The following is a 20,574-nucleotide window of genomic DNA, read 5'->3' on the forward strand; positions in this document are numbered from 1 at the left end:
TTCTGTTAGCGTGGAGTTCTGCTAGCGTTCTGTTAGTGTGGAGTTCTGTTAGCGTGGAGTTCTGTTAGCGTGGAGTTCCATATTGTTCTGTTCAAAGATGCTCAAATAAACAAACCATTTGCAAGGCTTCCTCAACCATGATGTCCACTTTGATCTGAAAGACCCAATGAGGCTAGCATTGGATTTTAATCACCACTAAAAGCCAAAACAGTAAAACAGCCAGATGGCCGGTGTTAACAGGGTTCTCTCAGTGTATCGGATACAACAATAAACATGTGTTTTCTACCTGTGTTATTGTATTAAACACCACGTTGATTTGAATGCAACTTGACTTACAATGACATCTTGTATGAATGTGATTCGGTAAACGTTTCCCATAGGTGCAGATCTAGTATCAGCAGGCCTGAAATTTTAGTCCAGGCCATCAAGAAGAGGAAAGCAAAACTGACCTGAGATCTGTGTCCAGGACCACTTTCTCCATCTTTAGATGAAGGGTCAGAGCTGTTGTATTGGATTATAGTGCCCCCTGATGGTTATAAGGGGGAAATATATTTGTGGTTGTGGTTGTGGTTGGATGTGTGGTAAGGTCAGGGATTACAGACCATGCCAAACTCTCCCTTCCCATTGGACTGGCAGATGGCAGCTCCCCAGCGCACAAAGCAGGGGGAATCTGCCCCCCTAAGCTCGTAGCAGAGTGTACACAAACACACACACACACACACACACACACACACACACACACACACACACACACACACTGTTCAAACACAGGTCTCTGAAACAGCATACATCTACAGCATATACTTGCTTGTGTTCTCTTATTTCCATTATTTTGTCCTGAGTCTCCTCTTTCTCCATAAGCTAAACTAGTGGTGGTACCTGGGGGCCGTTCCACTAACGTTGATTAGTATATCGGTGATTAAAATAAATCAGGCGATCAGGCAACTCGGGATTGGAATTCAAGCCTCAGGTGATTCCTCGAACGAGGATCAGGCTTGTCTCATGAGTGTTCACAGAACACCGGCTTAGAAATCCTCGATATGGGCGCGTGCACGCAGACATAAAGAGCCCCGAAGAGTCGATCTGTCGAAATGAAGATACTCCACTCTGCAGGGGTCCTACATTTGCGCAGCATTCCGAATTATTGATCTTTATGAAGACGGAAAAATAAGATGTAAAAGAGTGCAATACTGCCGCAATTAACAAGGCGAGGGAAATGGTTTGGCAAGAAATTGCTGACCGATTAAATGCGTAGGTCATACTAGCCCCAGTTATTGTTATATGTTCATATTTTAATAAATTAATATTTACTACTGTGGTCATATCAGCAGCAGGCTACAAGCCGTCATATCGTCACAATGGCCTAGTGGTATCGACCGCTGCCATAGTATTTATTCGTCATTTTAAATCGGTGGTTCAAATGTCACACTTTTTACTGCATTTCGTTGTCTGAATCTAATCTAAAATCTAATCTAAAAAAGTATGTAGGCTATAAAATTATGGTGCAGGCTAATTTACAAGAACTGACACGATTACAATGGTGTTTGAAGCCTTTGCATGAATACTTCGGTTAAATGTAAAAAAAAAAAAAATGAAATCAAGTCTTGAACTCACAACCTTCGGAACTCAAGCTGGTTGCCTTAACCACTGCGCCAGCCAGACCGGTGTGGCAAAAGCAATGCAAGTTGATAGACATACCTATTTATTTTATTTTATTTTTTACACTTTTTAATTTATTTATCTATCTATCTATCTATCACACTTTCAAAATATCAGGTTATCTATCACACAATCAAACTATCTATCTATCTATCTCGTGTGAAGTGGGAACTAATATTTCCTAAAAGACACTTGAGGAACTGTCGTTCGGGATGTAGTTTCCGCCTGTGAGCCTTTTTTGACGCACGCATTACCTTAGCCAGCCTCTTATGGTGCTTTTCCACTACAGTGCCAGCCCGGGTCGACCCGGGTCAGCCCTGTTCTTTGGCGCTTTTCCATTGAGCGGCCCGTGTCAGCACGGCACGGCACGGCACGGTAAAATAGTTCTTGTTCGGGATGGGTAGCGAAAGTTGGGAAGGGTGCTTTTTTGCCAGGCTGCGTGTGACGTGTGACGCTGCACACCGTTGATTGGTCAATGGAAATCGTCATCCCATGTTCATGGATTTCATCACTAACCGCCATTTTTAAATACCACAACAAATTTCGCTCTAGGAAAATGTCACTTACTGTTTCTGTAATAACGTATTAATAAAGATTTGAAAAAATATGATAACCATATTATACCGTATATTTAACCGTATTATCTTAGTTTAATGTCATTTCAATGCATCATAGAACTTTTATTTACAACAAGCATAACAAAAAATCGCTATTATGGCGATGTCCTGTAGAACTGAAAGCGGCAGGTAACAGGCAGGTAACATCCATATGCTGTATATATAAATAATGTCGGTGTCGACCATGATAGCAGTGTCGTACCGACACCATTCAAATGGTTTCAGATTCCCTGTCCTCTCCCCTATCCGGACACGTTTGAATTGTTATCCTAACCCACGGTAAACCACAGTTATTAACCCGCAAAGCGTGCCTCCGGGCACCGTGTTTGTCCGTGAATAACACCGGCTATGGAGGTGGTACGAACACAATACTACTTCGCTAACTTCACCATCGGTATACGGTCATTTTGAGCCCTGAACCACCGCGCTGACACCCCGAGAAGTTATGCTTTTAACCGTAAACTCAATGAACCGGGAGTTCACCCGCTGCTGCAAGCGTATCTATAACGAACGCGGAGATTGAATGAGCCCCGCGTCAGTCAGCCTTTCCGTAGAAATACGTCGCACCGTTATATATCTAACGTTACATGTTTTAAGGCTGATCTGTGCATGATAGTGCTGCATTATGTTGATCTATTTATATCGATCTATTCTTGCCAATTCCTTATTACCAGTGGAAAGGGGGAAGACTAAAACACTTTGAATGGGATAGATAGGACTTTCCGTTCAATGGAGGAAACCGGAGCTGTCTTCAGCGGATTCCACAACGTTCCTTAAAACTACCGTAATTCATGAACTATATGTCCAATCTAAAAAATTAAAACAGTTTCTGAAAGCAGAGAAGTTGCACTTTTTGAATAGTTAAATAGTTTTTTAGGCTTATTACGGTAGTTCACCAACAAAAAAAGCACAGTGCTCAACGTGTCAGGAGACACGCATTTCCCCCCGCTGATCTGTATAGCGGGGGGGGGGGGAATCTTATGACACGTTACTCCTCCTTGTCCCGGGTCGCTCAGTATAATGGAGAACCGTTTAGTACGGCACGGCACGGCACGGCTCGGATACAAATGCGGCCCGGTTCGGGTTGGTAGTGGAAAAGCGCCATTAGCCTGCTCGCGACCAGAATAACTCGGGAGGCTATGTTGCATAGCAACCAAACAGCGAATTATTTGAGCCACATTGATGGCACCGAACGCAAGATAAAATGATCGCCGATTAGAACTTTATCGCGGATTAGAAGATAATCGACCTTCGTGGAATAGGCCCCTGGTGTTCCTGCCTTCATCTGACTGACTATGTGCCCCACGTAATTGCCCCTCAAGTATGAATGCAGTTTTTTCTTAACAACAACAACAACACATTAGACTTATATATCTTCACTTATATATCTTATACACTCAAAAACGCTTTACAAACTGAAAAGATCGAGTAGTAATAATAAAAAGAAACAAACAAATAAATAAAAGAAAGTATAGGGGTCTAATTAATTTTTTGATTACTAAATCTAAATCTAATTGTCTTTGTAGGACAATCTACTCTGTATACTGCAAGGATATCTAGATTTCGGGCGGAGAAGCGTGAACAAGCAACGCCAATGTCCTCTCTCAACCGGCATTTTTTGAAAAGGTTCTAATCTTTTTAGATATGGTTGTAACGTGGTGGTGCTGTCCTGGGTGGTGCTGTCCTGGGTGGTGCTGTCCTGGGTGTGGTGGTGCTGTCCTGGGTGTGCTGGTGCTGTCCTGGGTATGGTGGTGCTGTCCTGGGTGTGTTGGTGCTGTCCTGGGTGGTGCTGTCCTGGGTGTGGTGGTGCTGTCCCAGGTGTGTTGGTGCTGTCCTGGGTGTGTTGGTGCTGTCCTGGGTGTGGTGGTGCTGTCCTGGGTGTGGTGGTGCTGTCCTGGGTGTGGTGTCCTGGGTGTGGTGGTGCTGTCCTGGGTGTGGTGGTGCTGTCCTGGGTGTGGTGTCCTGGGTGTGCTGGTGCTGTCCTCGGTGTGGTGTCCTGGGTGTGTTGGTGCTGTCCTGGGTGTGGTGTCCTGGGTGTGTTGGTGCTGTCCTGGGTGTGATGTCCTGGGTGTGTTGGTGCTGTCCTGGGTGTGGTGGACGCAGAGATACTAGTGGTCTACTCTGGGGGATATATGAAACTGCTCAACCTCCCCCGTCTAATGAAAAGTACAGTCATATGGTTGCTCTGTGAGTCAGCGCTATGCCAGTCAACCCACTGGATATTTTCACTGAAAGATAAACAGTTGAATCGAATTCCAAACCCAGCTGCATCTCTGTGTCTGTCTTGGTTTCTTCTGTGAAACGTTTCAACCCCATGCACTCAATCATTGAGACGGTAGCCTATATGCCTATATTCATTTGGCAATGAAGAGCTGTTTATTGAGCTGGGCTATGGCTGCCTGTGTGCTTGGCCTTGGTTTGAATACCTTCAATACTACCTTTCATACCTCTATAAGTATATTAGACTATTTTGAGTGTCACGTGACATTCACCTCTAGCCTGGGCCTGTTGGTCATCAGAGAGGACCAGTGCTGTATAGCATTCAGGAGGCAGAAACGGTAACTGAACTTATATAGCGCCTTATTCTATATATCCCATTCACACACCAATGGCGGCAAGCTACCATGCATGGCGCCGGCCCGCTCACTGGGAGCAATTTGGGGTTCAGTGTCTTGCCCAAGGACACTTCGACATGTGGCCAGCCGGGGCTCGAACCGCCAATCTGCCAACCTTGCTATCATTAGACGGCAGCTCTACCTCCTGCGTCACAGCCGCCCCAAGGCTATGCTAAGACTGAGATTGTATTCAAAGAAGCTCCATTAATGACGTTAAATGAGCCTGAGATGGTAGCTCATAGCTCACAGAATGGTAGTCGCTTAATGTGTTAATGCACAAGAATAATGAATGTATAGCTGCTTGCTATCATTTGCAGTCAGCCTGGTAGTGCTGAACAACACACATTAACTGTGTGCCCTTGCCTGGATTTTAATGAATAAATGAATCCATTTTGGAGGCTAAATTACCCTTTTTTTAACGTTAGCTCATCTATTTGGGTCTTCTGGTGTATTCTCAGTGGCGTGCGCCTTTGTAAAGGAAGCCCGGGCTCCACTGAGGATGTGGTAGACTAGAGGGATGCAGGAAGGAGAACTATTGCTGTGTTAGTAACTGACTGTCAGTCTGTTGACAGCTTAAACAGTCACAACAGGGTTAGAAATACAGGATGCATTCACTCTAGTCAATCACGTTGGTCAATAAGTACTGGTAAGTAAGAGGTTTGACCGTCTAAAACACTGGTGTTACCATGTCATGGAAAAAGTGTCACATCTGTAAAGTAGAAAGTAGAGTTTCACTTGACAAATGGGATCACATGGTCAAGAAAAAAACGTCTGGCCCTTTTTATGACACTTCAAATAGAGCTTCTATAGGACGAGACTAGGGCTAAGCAGTGCTCTGATTGACTGCTCCTCTTCCAGAAGAAAGTTGTTTCCCCGCCCTTGAAATAAAAAACAAGTTTCCTCTCCTCAGAGCAGCAGGGTTCCAGCTGACAGAGACGTACTCTGTATGTCAGCAGTGAAAGCAGGTTGACGCACAACCATTATATTCATAGGTTCTTTCTGTGAAGCCGACCCATGTGGATGATACTTGGTGTGTGTTGTGTGTTGTGTGTTGTATTGAGATGTAAAATGATGATGTTTTTTGTACAATATGACAATGTTGGGCGAACCTAGATTGTTTTCTGGGGAAATTGCCTGTGAAGTAGGGCTGTCCCTAACGACTATTTTTCTAACGATTAATCTAGCGATTATTTTTTCGGTTAGTCGATTACTCTAAAGACTAATTTAACGATTAGTCTAACAATTATTTTTTTTACTGTTCGATTAATGTATCACTTAATTTTCCCCAAATAAATGTCAAAAACTTCTCTTATTAACATTTCAGTATTTTATTCAATTATTCTTGTACACATATATAAATTAGGCTTCTGCACTGCAAGGGCAATATTCCACAACAAAAAATATCCTCTTTCTTACAGTCCAACATAATAAACAACATGTTTAGCCAACTTGAATGCCAACATGGCCGTTTAGAAGTATGTCCATCACCACAACACATAGCTAGCTAGTAGCTACATGGCTAGCTAACGTTACTCTCGCTGCTATGTTATGATTAGCTAAATTGATGCTAACGTAGCATGCGAGCTATGAGCTAGATAACGTAGGTGCGAGCACCACAATGACAATAGGCTACTGTAGCTAGCCAGCTACATAGCTAACGTTACTAACACCAGAAGACAAGACATACAAACTGTGGTGAGCTACATTGCTTGTGTAACATTAGCTAGTAGCTATCCATTTTTCACTCTGCCTCCTCCATGATTCCACTGGTCGCAGCCATGTTGTTTATTTGCGACGCACATTACGCAAGTCGACGTATTGACCAGGGCTGCCAAGTTTCACCAAAAGTTTGGAGTGAGATTTTTTGGCGGTGGAGCGACCCAAAACTGTGCACTCTCTCCCACCCAATTATTTGTGCTAGTTTCCTGCAATTTTACATGTTGTTCATAATAAACCAGCACAAGAAATGAAAATATTTTATAAAACAAGAAAACAATTCAGACAATATATCATATTTATGAAATCTTAATAAACAAATACAGTAGCCTACAGACTCTAAAAGAAAAATTGGACCCATCAACAGGACTCCCCTTGGTCAGCAGCAGAAAGATCTGTGGTCATCATCTTATATACAGTGCATTTTTGAGGGACCCCAAATTGTTGTATTTGTATTGTAAATTGTAATTGTTAATAATAATGATTCTTATTAATGTACCAGGTTATGTTACAGTAGAGAAACAAAAAAACAGTTACCAAAACTGAGTATTTACTAGCTAAGATTGGCAAAAGATTGGCGTGGTGCAACCGAAATTAGTAAACAACTAGTTTGAAACTAGCTAGTAACAACTAGGGGTTTAGTAACTACTAAAGCCTGCATTTAGTAAAGACTTACGCCATATTGGTGCAACCCAGTCCAGTAGGCTACCAGATACGATGTTGTAATGTATGCACATATTTTGCTACCACGGTTGCCAGACGGAATTGACAATGTCCAGCCCAACCGGTCTAAAAGCTGCCGAATCCACCCGTCCAGTGTGACCAAAAGTAGCCCAATCTGGCAACACTGCCTGCTACGTTCTTGCAGCTCGCGTGAACACAGGTTCTTCCATCAGCGCTCGCCTGCCGCTTCGATTGCAGACTCAAGTTAACGCGCGTGCAGAAAGATGCCACGAAACTCATGTCCGGTAGCTTCCTTTCAAGGAATTTCAAAAAAGTCCCGTAAAACAATTGTTATTTCTCGCCGTGAGAAATAGAGATGCGGCGTGAGAGCGTGAGAACTGGTTGAAATGTGTGAGTCTCACGGCGATTGCGTGAGACTTGGCAACTCTGGTATTGACGCGTCGTCCCAGCCCTACTGTGAAGCAATTGTTTTTCACGCGTGTGTGTGTGTGTGTGCGCGCGTGCGTGTGTGTGTGTGTGTGTGTGTGTGTGCGTTTTTTGTGTGAATCCTTGTGAAACCTGACAATGGCTCCTGTTCTTAATGAGATTCTCAGTGAACGAGAATGATCTGTGTGTGTGTGTGTGTGTGTGTGTGTGTGTGTGTGTGTGTGTGTGTGTATGTGGCTTGGCCTTGACTTGTTCTTGTTAACATTCAGCAAATTCCTGGGACTGACACTAGTCAGATTTGCAAAATGGCTTCCATGGAATTACCTTCTACTCAGCCTCCATGGCTCCTCAGGCAGACCACAGTAGATACTAACTTGCCCATTCGCCAAATACGGCACTGGCACTGCCCACCAGACCAGCCAGACCAGCCAGGCCCAAACCCCCCCCCCCCCCCCCCCCCCCTGCCGGCTCAATCCTCTTTACCGCCATCACCATGCCCGTCTCCTCCCTGACTAAGATGTCTGCTGCCAGGGACGCCTGCTGGGGGGGGGAGAGAGGTAGAGAGGGGGGTGGGAGGAGTGGGAGAGAGAGAGAGACAGAGAGGGGGTGGGGGGAGTGGGAGGGAGAGAGACAGAGAGGGGGTGGGGGGAGTGGGAGAGAGAGAGACAGAGAGGGGGAGGGAGAGAGAGAGAGACAGATGGGGGGAGGGAGGGAGAGAGAGAGAGTAAAAGAGAGAGAGAGACAGAGGGGGGAGGGAGGGAGAGAGAGAGAGTAAAAGAGAGAGAGAGAGAGAGACAGAGGGGTGGAGGGAGGGAGAGGGAGAGAGACAGGGGGGGGGAGGGAGGGAGAGGGAGAGAGAGAGAGTAAAAGAGAGAGAGACAGAGGGGGGGGAGAGGGAAAGAGAGAGAGAGAGTAAAAGAGAGAGAGAGACAGAGGGGGGGAGCGGGATAGAGAGAGAGAGAGAGTAAAAGAGAGAGAGAGACAGAGGGGGGGAGGGAGGGAGAGGGAGAGAGAGAGAGTAAAAGAAAGAGAGACAGAGGGGGGAGGGAGAGGAAAGAGAGAGAGAGAGAGAGAGAGTAAAAGAGAGAGAGAGACAGAGGGGGGGAGAGGGAAAGAGAGAGAGAGAGCAAAAGAGAGAGAGAGACAGATGGAGTGCTGGGAGGGCAGAGGGAGGTGGTCAGGGTTCTCCTGGAGCGGCTCTGCTGCTGTAGCGTACCTGCCGGCTGTGGAGGAGAGGAGGGGGTAGGAGAGGAGAGGAGGGGTGGAGGAGAGGAGGGGTGAAGGAGAGGAGGGGTGAAGGAGAGGAGGAGTGGAGGAGAGGAGGGGTGAAGGAGAGGAGCAGTGGAGGAGAGGAGGTGAAGGAGAGGAGGGATGGAGGAGAGGAGGAGAGGAGGGGTGAAGGAGAGGAGGAGTGGAGGAGAGGAGGGGTGGAGGAGAGGAGGGGTTGAAGGAGAGGAGGGGTTGAAGGAGAGGAGGGGTTGAAGGAGAGGAGGGGTGGAGGAGAGGAGGAAGGGGTTTGATGTTGGACATGAGAGGAGGGGATTCGTGCTGAGTATCAGCTGCTTCTCATGCTGTAGGACCATGTTGCCATGGCAGCCGTCTCTCTGTAGGACAACCATGGCAGCCGTCTCTCTGTAGGACAACCATGGCAGCCGTCTCTCTGTAGGACAACCATGGCAGCCGTCTCTCTGTAGGATCTGTGTATCAAATCCACCGCCATATTCCCACACTCTACAGCACGCTTTAATTGCCTATGATAGAGGACATGAAAATACTTACACAAATAGCATTTACTGTGTAATAAAACACACATAATGATAGACTTGTCAATAGATAACACACACAGACTTGCTCAGTGTTAATCACACACAGACACACACACACACACACACACACACACATACACATACACACACTGCTTGAATCCGCTAAAAAGACTTTCCTACACTTTCATTGTTAACGACAAGGCTTCTGATTCGCTTTCAATTAATATTAACAGTGCCAACATATTTTGATGGGGGAGAGACTTCTTGTGTCTGCATGCATTTGTGTGGTTGTGTCTACGCAGAACCTGACCCTTTTCAATCTCTCTCTCTCTCTCTCTCTCTCTCTCCCTCTCTCTCTCCCTAAGCAACCATATTATAAAATATGCTGACGACACTGCAATTCTAAGTCTCCTTGATAAAGATACAGACCCCTCGGTGCTCCATGATTAGATTAACATATTCACTAAATGGTGCGACAGCAACCATCTCATCTTAAACCTCACCAAAACTCAGGAGGTTGTGTTAGACCCAAGGCAGGTAACTGACCATGAGCCTGTGGTCGTTAAAGACCAAACAATCATCCAGGTGCCCTCTTATAAATACTTAGGTATTCAATTAGACAACCATCTCTGCTGGAATACACACTTAGACAGCCTATGTAACAAACTACAGCAGAGGCTTTATCACCTGAGGCGACTCAGACTTTATGGTGTGAGAAAGCAGATCATGAGAATTTTCTATCAGTCCATTGTTGAAAGTGTAATCAGATATGGAATAATTGTGTGGTTTGGCAACTTAACTGTACAACAAAAAAACAGACTAGTCAGCATTCACAAAACAGCCATGAAAATTGTAGGTGAAAGAGACTATGTGATCCTAAATAAACTATATGAAAAAACTGTCCTGGACAAGGCTAATAAGATCATCGCAGACCCCCAACATCCGCTCTCCACAGAATACGAAGTTCTCCCCCTAGGTAGAAGGCTTCGCATGCCAAGATGTAATTATAAGCTCTTAAAACTATCATTTGTCCCATTCTCCATTAAACTAATCAATTCGCTCAAGCAGAAACGATGATTAGGACATGATCACCAGCACCTGCACTTTATCTTAGACACCACTTGAAGGGCCATGTGCAATATTCGAAAACACCACTTGAAGGGTTATGTGCAATATATATTTATACCATGATGCCATGTCCAGGTGGAAACTGCTGCCAATGTCACTGTTTGTTGCTGTCCTGTTGTTTACTTTGCCTACTGTATGTTGTATATCGCCTCTGTTGCACTTGAAGCATGAAAGTACCATGATGCCCAAGACAAGTTTCCCCTCGGGGACAATAAAGTATAATCAATCAATCAATCAATCCCTCTCTCTCTCTCTCTCTCTCTCTCTCTCTCTCTCTCTCTCTCTCTCTCTCTCTCTCTCTCTCTCTCTCTCTCTCTCTCTCTCTCTCTCTCTCTCTCTCTCTCTCTCTCTCTCTCTCTCTCTCCCTTTCCCTCTCTCTCTTGCTCTCTCTCTCTCCCCCTCTCTCTCTCTCTCTCTCTCTCCCTCTCTCTCCCTCTCCCTCTCTCTCTCTCTCTCTCTCTCTCTCCGCTAGGAGTCATCCCCCAGGGCCGTGGTCTCTCCCTGGCTGGTGCGTCTTCTAGAGAGGGTGCGGTGAGGGCCCCCTCCTGACCACCATGAAAGGGTTAGGAGCCAACAACCGCAACCGCCACCTGTCCGACTCCTGCAACCCCGCCCACCAGGGGCCCCACCCGGAACCCTTGTACCCCCACCCCCACCAGGCCAGCACCCTCCCCCGCAGCCCCTACCTGCTCAGCCCCACCGCCACCATGGACCACTACGGCACCATGGACCCCCGCCACCACTACCCCTCGGCCGGCCAGGGCTCACTGCCCCCGGAATGCGGCATGCTCCCGCTCAGCCACCAGCTGTCCAACAGCAGCACCTTCCCCCGCATCCACTACAACTCCAACTACGACCCCTCGGACTTCTCCCCCCCTGGGGGCGGGGATAGCATCGGGGGCATCACCACGGGGACGATGGGCACCTCCATGTCCATTGGCATGGGCATGAGCATGGGGATGGGGGGGGGCCTGAGCAGCCACTCCCCCATGATCACCAGCGGCTCGGCCACCATCGGCGGGAGCAGCAACAGCAAGGCCAACATGAACCGCCTCCCGCCCAACCTGCTGGAGCAGCTGGAGAAGCAGGGCCGCCCCCACGACGGCTTCAGCACCCTGCAGTACCACCGCACCACGGCCACCAAGCAGCAACGCACCGCCGACAGCCCCGGACGCATCCGCTACCTGGTGCACTCGGTCCAGAAGCTCTTCGCCAAGTCCCAGTCCCTGGAGGGGGGGCACCACTTGAAGGGCGTAAACGGGCGTTCGGCGGGGGGCGGTGGCGGCGGCGGCTCGTCCGGGACCGAGGACGGCAGCAGCAGCGGGAAGCAGAACCGGAGCCGGAGCAAGAGCAAGGACCGGGGGGGCGGTAAGATGGAGGCGGGGGGGGGCGGAGGGGGAGGGGCCAACAAGCGGAGGCCGCGGTCCAACATGTCGGGCTACTGGAGCTCAGACGACCTGGACAGCAGCGACCTGAGCAGCTACCGCAACCCCGCCTCCGCCATGATGACCCTGGGGGGGCGGGGGGGGGGGAAGGACGGCCACCAGGGGGCAGGGCAGAGCCGATACGTGGTCCACAGCGGCTACAACACCATCAGCTCGTCCAAGACCACCAACGACCTCAAGTACCAGGCGCTGACCATGGGGCCTGGGGGTGGGGGTGGGGGAGGACTGCTTAGTATGGGGGTGAATAACAACGACTATATGAAGGGGGGCACCTGGTCAGCGTTGAGCTTGGGTCAGCCCAGACAAGTGGTGCAGAAGGGGTCTGCCACCCTGGACCGGTCCATGCTCGCCAAGTCCAAGTCTGTCCAGCAGGATCTGACCTGCCACTACCTGCAGGTGCGGGGAAGGGTGAGTACAGGAACGTTCTTGTTCTATTGAAGTGGATCGATTGGGGAAAACCAATAAAAGCCCCAAAAACATCTACGTATGTTAACAAAGACACGTATACACACATACTGCACTTTCAAGACTATCCATTAGATCTGACAGAAGTCTGTTTGAATGATGAGGTATCAGACCTAAAAACCCATCTTTTTAACATTGCCTTTAAATGACTAAATAATTAAATTAAGATTATTTTTATTTTTTTGAGACTTGTACTCTTTAGTTGTATCCTTGTAATACCTGACGAATTGGGAATTGCTTTGAACCAAATCATACTAGACATGTTTGCCTGGCAGCTTGTTGTTTGTTTGTTAGTTAGTTTGTTTGTCTGTCTTGTGTATAAAACTGAAAATATTATTTAATTAAAAGTTATTAAAAGTTATTATTATTTCAGGGGGACTGCTACAGCACGCTGGGCCGCAGTGGGGGGGCCAACGAGATCCCGTGCCGCCGGATGCGCAGCGGCAGCTACGTGAAGGCCATGGGCGACCTGGACCAGGACAGCGACGACTCTGAGGGCAGCCCCAAGCCTTCGCCCAAGTCCGCCGCGCGCCGCCAGAGCTACCTGAGGGCCACGCAGCAGTCTCTGAGCGACCAGCTGCCCCCACGCAAGTACGTCCTTTAATACAATAACAATGGGACAATGATTACTTAAGACTGTATGAATGGCAAGAATGGAAAACAGCATACTCTCATGTGATGGACACCATACTCTCATGTGATGGACAGAGGTTTAAAATGGAAGACACCATACTCTCATGTGATGGACAGAGGTTTAGAATAGAAGACACCATACTCTCATATGATGGACAGAGGTTTAGAATAGAAGACACCATACTATCATGTGATAGACAGAGGTTTAGAATAGAAGACACCATACTCTCATGTGATAGACAGAGGTTTAGAATAGAAGACACCATACTCTCATGTGATCATGGACAGAGGTTTAGAATAGAAGACACCATACTCTCATGTGATGGACAGAGGTTTAGAATAGAAGACACCATACTCTCATGTGATAGACACCATACTCTCATGTGATAGACAGATGTTTAGAATAGAAGACACCATACTCTCATGTGATGGACAGAGGTTTAGAATAGAAGACACCATACTCTCATGTGATAGACACCATACTCTCATGTGATAGACAGAGGTTTAGAATAGAAGACACCATACTCTCATGTGATGGACAGAGGTTTAGAATAGAAGACACCATACTCTCATGTGATAGACACCATACTCTCATGTGATAGACAGACATACTCTCATGTGATGGACAGAGGTTTAGAATAGAAGACACCATACTCTCATGTGATGGACAGAGGTTTTACCTACTGATAAGCAGAGGGTTTAGGAGGAGAAGAAGTCATGTTCCTTTATTTTAGCATTCTGTAGATTTGAATCTGACATGTCCTCACTGGTGGGTCGACTATCTCACAGAGATTTGCCCCAAACCCTGTCACAGGAACACACACTTCGTTTGAGATTGAGTATACACTCTCTCTGTGACCAAAAACAAAAACACACACTCACATGGGTACTCTCGATTGAATGATCAAATATGGCACAAAAGTAAGGAGGAATATCAATGAAGTTTTCATTCATATTATGTACACACACATAATATACGCACACACACACGCACACACACACACACACACACACACACACACACACACACACACACACACACACCCAATGGCACCATTCCAAGTCGAGGTGGGGGACATACAAGAAAGAGACTGCCAAGATTGACCTCTTGGCATGCCAGTAAGCAGTCCCTGCATGCTAAAGAGACACACACAGAGACACACACACACACACAAACACACGCACGCACACACACACACACAAACACACAGTCAGCCAAGCTGTGCTCACTCACACGTGGGATTAAGCACCGTCTCCCCCCGCCTCCCACACATGCCAGAGCTCCCATATTGTTTCCTCCGCGGTGATTTAACGACGTTCCCGCAACGTAACTAAGTTACTGGCTGGAGCGACACACACACAGCGCAATTACAGTTTCCACAACATCACCCCGATGTTGATTTATCCCTCAGCTCCGCTCTGACAGTGACTCAGCCACAACCCAGCCTCATCCTCTCCCACTGACTGGGTTTTCTAGCCCATTGTTTTTGAATTACACACTTTTTATCAGATACACTGATCTACACACAGTAGGTAGAGGGGGGTTGTAGTGCATCGGCATCCTTTTCATGGTACTGACAAACAATCTGGCTCCATTTTCACTCTTGCTGCATAGCCAATAGGAATTCATTATGACAGAGTAAGAGCAGCTATTGTTTAGTTTTTTTGCCACTGTCTTTTCTAATGTCTCATTTGCTACTAGCAACAAAGATGATTGGTAAGTTTGTTTGCGGGGGGTCGCCATGTAGCTTTCTTTAGGGGATGGTTTTCTTTGGCAGATGATGTTCATCATTCGGACCAGACGACAAGCGACCATTAATGGAGGAAGTTCAAAGGAGTGATGTGTGAAATGGAATGACAAGTTCAGTAAAACAGCCACCAGAGGGCAGCAGCCCCAACAAACACACTGGGCCTGGCAATGATTTTGCTCAGCACATTGGTCTCAAACGTCTTTCCTTGCTTCCTTGTGTCCTTCTGTCCTCTCCTCCTTCTTAAAACGTATCTGAAGAGAATACCTAAGAGCAACCTTAAACCTTAGACCTCCTCCTCCAGTGTGTTCTGAGAAGGAAGCGAGGAAGGAGGACCACGTTGGGAACAGAGAACAGCTTATTGGGATGCAGCTGTCATCTCAAAGACGCCACAGACATGTTAGACACTTCTCTCCTGTCATTGTCAAAGGCAGCTGCCTCACACCAGACACCAATGACACCATGTGAAAGTAGCAGGGACAGTTACTTCAGATGAATATCCATATGGGAAAAACCCATCATGTGGTCACCGTCTTATCATGTGATAAACACCACAGTTATTTCAAAGGCTGCTAAATAATTCTAACCCTAACTCCCCCCCCCCACCCCCCACCCCTGCCAAAACCTAAATGCCACCCCCGCTCTCCCTCCGTTGGTCCACTCCACCCTGGTTGGCGTGAGCAGCAGAGCCCTGGACTACGCCATGCTGCAGGGGGAGCTGGAGGCGCTGTGGTCGCCTCTGCACAGCGTGTCCTCTCTGCACCAGCTGGGCCGCTCCGTCAGCAGGTCAGTCACCAGGATAGACCATCAGAGGGTCTGGCATCGGATCAGACGCTGTCCAATCAATCAATCAATCAATCAATCAGTCAGTCTCCCAGCCCAAGATCCCGCCCCTGTTCTTCTCACCAAATGTCAACATCATACCACCAACTGCCCACCCACCCACCCACCCAGCCAGCAACCTCCCCAACACCCCCACCCCACACGCTTCTCAATGCTATCTGCCCCTACCACCACCACCACCCCCCCCCTCTGCTCTCCTACACAAGCTACCCCATAAAAGGTGACCCCCAGGGCAATTTCCACGCCGGGGAAGGGGGGTACCTCGTCACTTGCCTAAGGATCATCATCATCACATGACAAGTGCCAATGTCATGTCTCTATCACTGTGTGCCAGCAAAGACAGGATGAAGGAAGGAAACAGCTCATCAGAAAAATATCCTTAACGGATCTGGATTTCCATTTTGTTTTCATAATGCTCTTTGATATTGGCACCATGATGGAGAAAACAGCTTCACATCTTTGCATACGCTTGACCTGGTATCATCGGCTTTGCATGCTTCAGTGGCCGGTTGAAGGGGGGAGGGAGGAGGGGGGGCAGGGAGGAGGGGAGATATTGTAATGACATTTGAGAGAGATCTTCAGGCTTTGGGTCATGACGGCAAGTCATAAAAGTGATACTGTCTGGAGGGAAATGATGTTGGAGGGAATGACCTGACCTCTCTTTTCATCCACTCTTCTCGTTCCCCCTGTCTCCTCCGCTCATGTCTTTCCCTCTTTGCTCTTTTTCTGTTCCTCTCTTCTTGCCCCTCCTTCCCTCTCTTCTTCATCCTTACCATCCCCTTGATTTTCTCTCTGCTACTCTTTTGTTCTCTCATCCTCCATCCATCCTACCTTCCCCTCCCCATTCCTCTACTCTGTTCCCGCTGCATCACACCTCTTTCTTTGCCCTCCCTCTCCTCCTACATATGTCCTGTCCTGTCCTGTCCTGTCCTGTCCTGGCCTGGCCTGTCCTGTCCTGTCCTGTCCTGTCCTGTCCTGTCCTGTCCTGTCCTCTCCTCTCCTCTCCTCTCCCTCTCCCTCTCCCTCTCCCTCTCTGGTTCCCAGCTGTCTTCCCTCTCTGAGAGAGCTCTCCAACAACCGTAGCCTGGACAACCTGGACTGTCTCCGGGGCCCCGGGGGCTCCACCTTCCCCAACTGGGACGACGAGGACTTCAGCCAGGGCTGCAACACCCTGGGGCGGAGCGGCTGCATGGCACAGGTCAGGGGTCATCTAGGCATGGGGTGGATGGGACAGGAAACCCATTGGAGGATAAGATCTAAAGGGACGAACCTTAGCTGTCCTCCTCCAATGGGCTTTGAGAAGTAAGTGAGAAGAGGGGCTGAGGGGAATAGAGGAAGACTGTTGGGACTCGGCCTTATAGTGCAGGACATGAGGACAGTAAGCACCCTTGGTCTTCTACTGTCCACTTATTTTAAGAGCTGAAAGGATCGTATGACTGTTGGTAGTGGTGAATGCACCTGGCCAACCAGAGGACTAGCTTTTCTCACACTGATAACATCTTTAACCTGAGAGAGAGAGAGAGAGAGAGAGAGAGAGAGAGAGAGAGAGAGAGAGAGAGAGAGAGAGAGAGAGAGAGAGAGCTCAAGTGGGACTGTTCTGTGTCTCCCTTTCTTCTTACATAAGGAACAGAGGAGTGATTATTGGGATGGACCAACCTATCTCTGTCTTACAGTTTTTTACGGTCGCTAAGTCACAGTGTTCAATACTGAAGTCACAGAGTCACAACTCTTCATACAGTCAGCAAAGCAGAAGTCCATGTGGGCCAAACTCTGACTCTTACTCTGTGATTTGTGCATTGCTTTCATACAAAATGCTTTCAATGACCACGTTCTCCAAAATCCATAACACTTCTCTCATTCAAACTCCCCCACCTGCAAAACACTATGTATTTGCAACACATTTTTTCATTGTTAACATACTGTGTTCAAAACTGTGAAGAACACGTTCAAAACAGAATGATTTGGTGCATTTTTGCAGTAATCATATTCTAATTTTAATTTTAATTTTGCCATTTAGCAGACGCTTTTATCCAAAGCGACTTACAATTACGAATTACAGGGACATTCCCCCTGGAGTAACTGAGGGCAAAGTGCCTTACCCAAGGGCACACTAGTAGTGATGTGGCTTCAGGCGGGATTTGAACTCACAACCTTCCGATCCCAAGTCCAACTCACTATCCACTAGACCACCACTACCCCCCATATTCCTATCATATATGACAGAAAGCTCGCAATAAACCGTTTTTTTGCACAGTGTTTGAGTGTGCAGATGCTGTTATTATCACTCTATTGATACTCTTCAGTTCCAGCACCTCAGCAAAGTCTGATAGCGGATGAGCGGTGGTATTTTCATTATTTGCAGTAATCATATATGTCTAGAAAATATTAGCAGAATATATACAATGAAATTAAATAGACTGGATGCATTGCCAGGGAAGACATTAGATGTGACCAGATGCAGACCAGAGGGTGGACCAAAACCCTCAGGAGTGAGACATTTTTGGTGTGATTGCTATTGTATTGTAGCCCTGGAATTTCTGTTTTTCTTTTTTGTTTGAACTTTGCATCTTCCACTTTATTTTCCACTTTTCATTTTGCACAAGTAAATGTAGTGTACTTTGAAGTAAATGTACCGTAACTTACTTTCGGCAAAGATACTGAAAAAAAAAAAACACACTAAAGGATAGAAGCAAATTGCGGCATTTCTGATTCATTCTTGTTGCCTAATACTTTACAGTGATTACTATAAATCAAACCATTCTTATAATGAAATATTCATTCTTGTGAAAATCATTCAAACTATGTAATGCTCCCTGTTGTTAGTGTTTTGTAAGTCAGAATGTTATGAATGACTGTGTATGCTTTCTGAGTGAACATTGTCGCCAGTGTATGGTTGAACAAGCTTCTTTTGAGACATGAATGAAGTGATTGGCCAACATGCGTGTTAGTAATGTATGAAGAGTTGTGACTCAGTGACTTCAGTATTGAACACTGTGACTTAGCGACCGTAAAAAACTGTAACTTGACTCTGTCTTTTAAACTTGAGAGTTGATGCTCTCCTACCATCGTCCAGACCAGGCTTTCTTAGATCGAAAGTCTGGGGAAATCCTCAACAGAAAGTAGCTACAAAGGAGTGGAAACCCGTTTGAAATGAGTGATGCCTTGCGACATGTCAAGCCAATCAAATACCTTGTTTGGCCGGAGCTCTAAAAAAACAGAACTTCAGGTTTTTCTTCCATTTTCTATAATGTTGTAAACTAGCGTAGGCTACAACTCTGCTAAATAGTCCTACCTGCTCGGGAAAGACGACGCACAGACAAACATTCTACGGGCGTGTGGGGGAGGAGGGTACTTGGAGCACATTCTCTTGTTGCTCTGTCCCGCTCAATCCAAGCCAGATCGGCTAATGGTGAGAAGTTGAACAACATGATTTGGAGGTATGGCTCCACAAGACTAATGGTCTCCTAATGAATTAGAAAGGCACATTTATTCACAGTCTTGTTCAAGTGAGTTCCTCTCTGGGATACTCAGCTTCCCTTCGCCTTTCCCAAATGAACAGTTACACAGATAACGGCTTGAATGACCTGAATGGAAAACCCTCATTTATATATGAATGAAACCCTCATTGAGTGAAAAGTCCCATTTTCTCCATGTCTCTCATTTTAATGTTCTGAGCGCCATAAATTGAATGAGTGACATTGGCACTTTGAGGTCCAAGTAATCCACTTACTCTATAGAGCTCAATTACCCTCCAATGACAAGGTCACTGTGACTATGAAGAATCACTCTGCATTCTCTCTGGCCTTCTACAATGGGCCTGTCAAACGAAGCATTAAAGCCCATTAGTGTACAGCAGCATATTAGTATTATGACGCTATTCTTCAGAAGTTCACAACGTTATGTGAATTCAGAAAATGAATGTCGATTTACATGTACATTTCTCTCTCAGAGCCAAACAGTGGTCCATTACTTTTTTTCAGAAGCCGAGATTGTGTGGTGGCCTGCAAACACACCATTGGACTGACATATAGTTGTGCTAGTGTGTAAATGACACTGTACAATGAGTAAATAGCAAACCTTCATTTTACATTTTTTTTTTTTTCACATTATACATTTTATTGGGATAAAATGTTAGTAAAATGTTACTAATGCCAATTAGTAAAAAAAAAAAAAAACTGTGCCTCATTGATCACTCCCCTGGATTGAGTGAAAACAGTGTGTGCAGCAATATTGTGGAAACATAATAATCCGGTTCTGCAACCTACCAGTGTTGAAGAAGGACACAAGGACATGAAATTTGTCCTCTTCGTCTGTCTTTCTTTCCTCTCCCTCACTCACTCTCTTCTCCCAGCTGTCACGACCCCCTGCACTTTCATTTGTTTCCACTGATATATATATATATATATATATATATATATATTGGCGGTTGTGTATCAAACGATTGTTACTCTTTTTAAAAAAGCCTTACACTTCGACAAGTTGCTGGGAAATTATTAGTTTTGTTGATGTGTTGTGGTTTGGCACCGGGCTAAAGAACCAAAACACAGAAATGTCTTGTAAGAATATATTCAAGTCGATAATATGAGGTATTCTAATGTATTCATGGAACCTAATTTCACCCCAAAGGCAGCAACGTTGTTACCAAACAATGGAGAGCTGACATGGGTATAGGCTATCTACAGAAGGGGAGGCTGGTAGAGGAGGACATCAGAGGACAGACTCATTGTAATACATGATAGCTAGGCAGCTAGCTAACATTACATTGATCATACTCATAAGACTTTTCACTTTTCAAAAAATGCCGCTGGCATTGCCTGTTCGCCGCTTCT

At 46.5% G+C, this 20,574-nt stretch overlaps 1 protein-coding gene across 1 annotated transcript in view; it reads left to right on the forward strand.

The window, feature by feature from the left end:
* Window positions 1-11,165: 11,165 nt before the first annotated feature.
* The window catches only part of dlgap4b (discs, large homolog-associated protein 4b), a gene marked incomplete at both ends in the record, with an annotated part of 149,587 nt that continues 140,178 nt past the window's right edge, over window positions 11,166-20,574 (forward strand). Inside the window, 4 exons of the mRNA XM_080528253.1 lie at window positions 11,166-12,464; window positions 12,898-13,112; window positions 15,587-15,688; window positions 16,790-16,943. Of these exons, the coding sequence (XP_080384379.1) occupies window positions 11,166-12,464; window positions 12,898-13,112; window positions 15,587-15,688; window positions 16,790-16,943 (1,770 nt within the window). The remainder of the gene's footprint in view (window positions 12,465-12,897; window positions 13,113-15,586; window positions 15,689-16,789; window positions 16,944-20,574) is intronic.

Source organism: Nansenia antarctica, assembly GCF_963989245.1.
Source record: "Nansenia antarctica genome assembly, chromosome: 4".
Taxonomy (NCBI): domain Eukaryota; kingdom Metazoa; phylum Chordata; class Actinopteri; order Argentiniformes; family Microstomatidae; genus Nansenia; species Nansenia antarctica.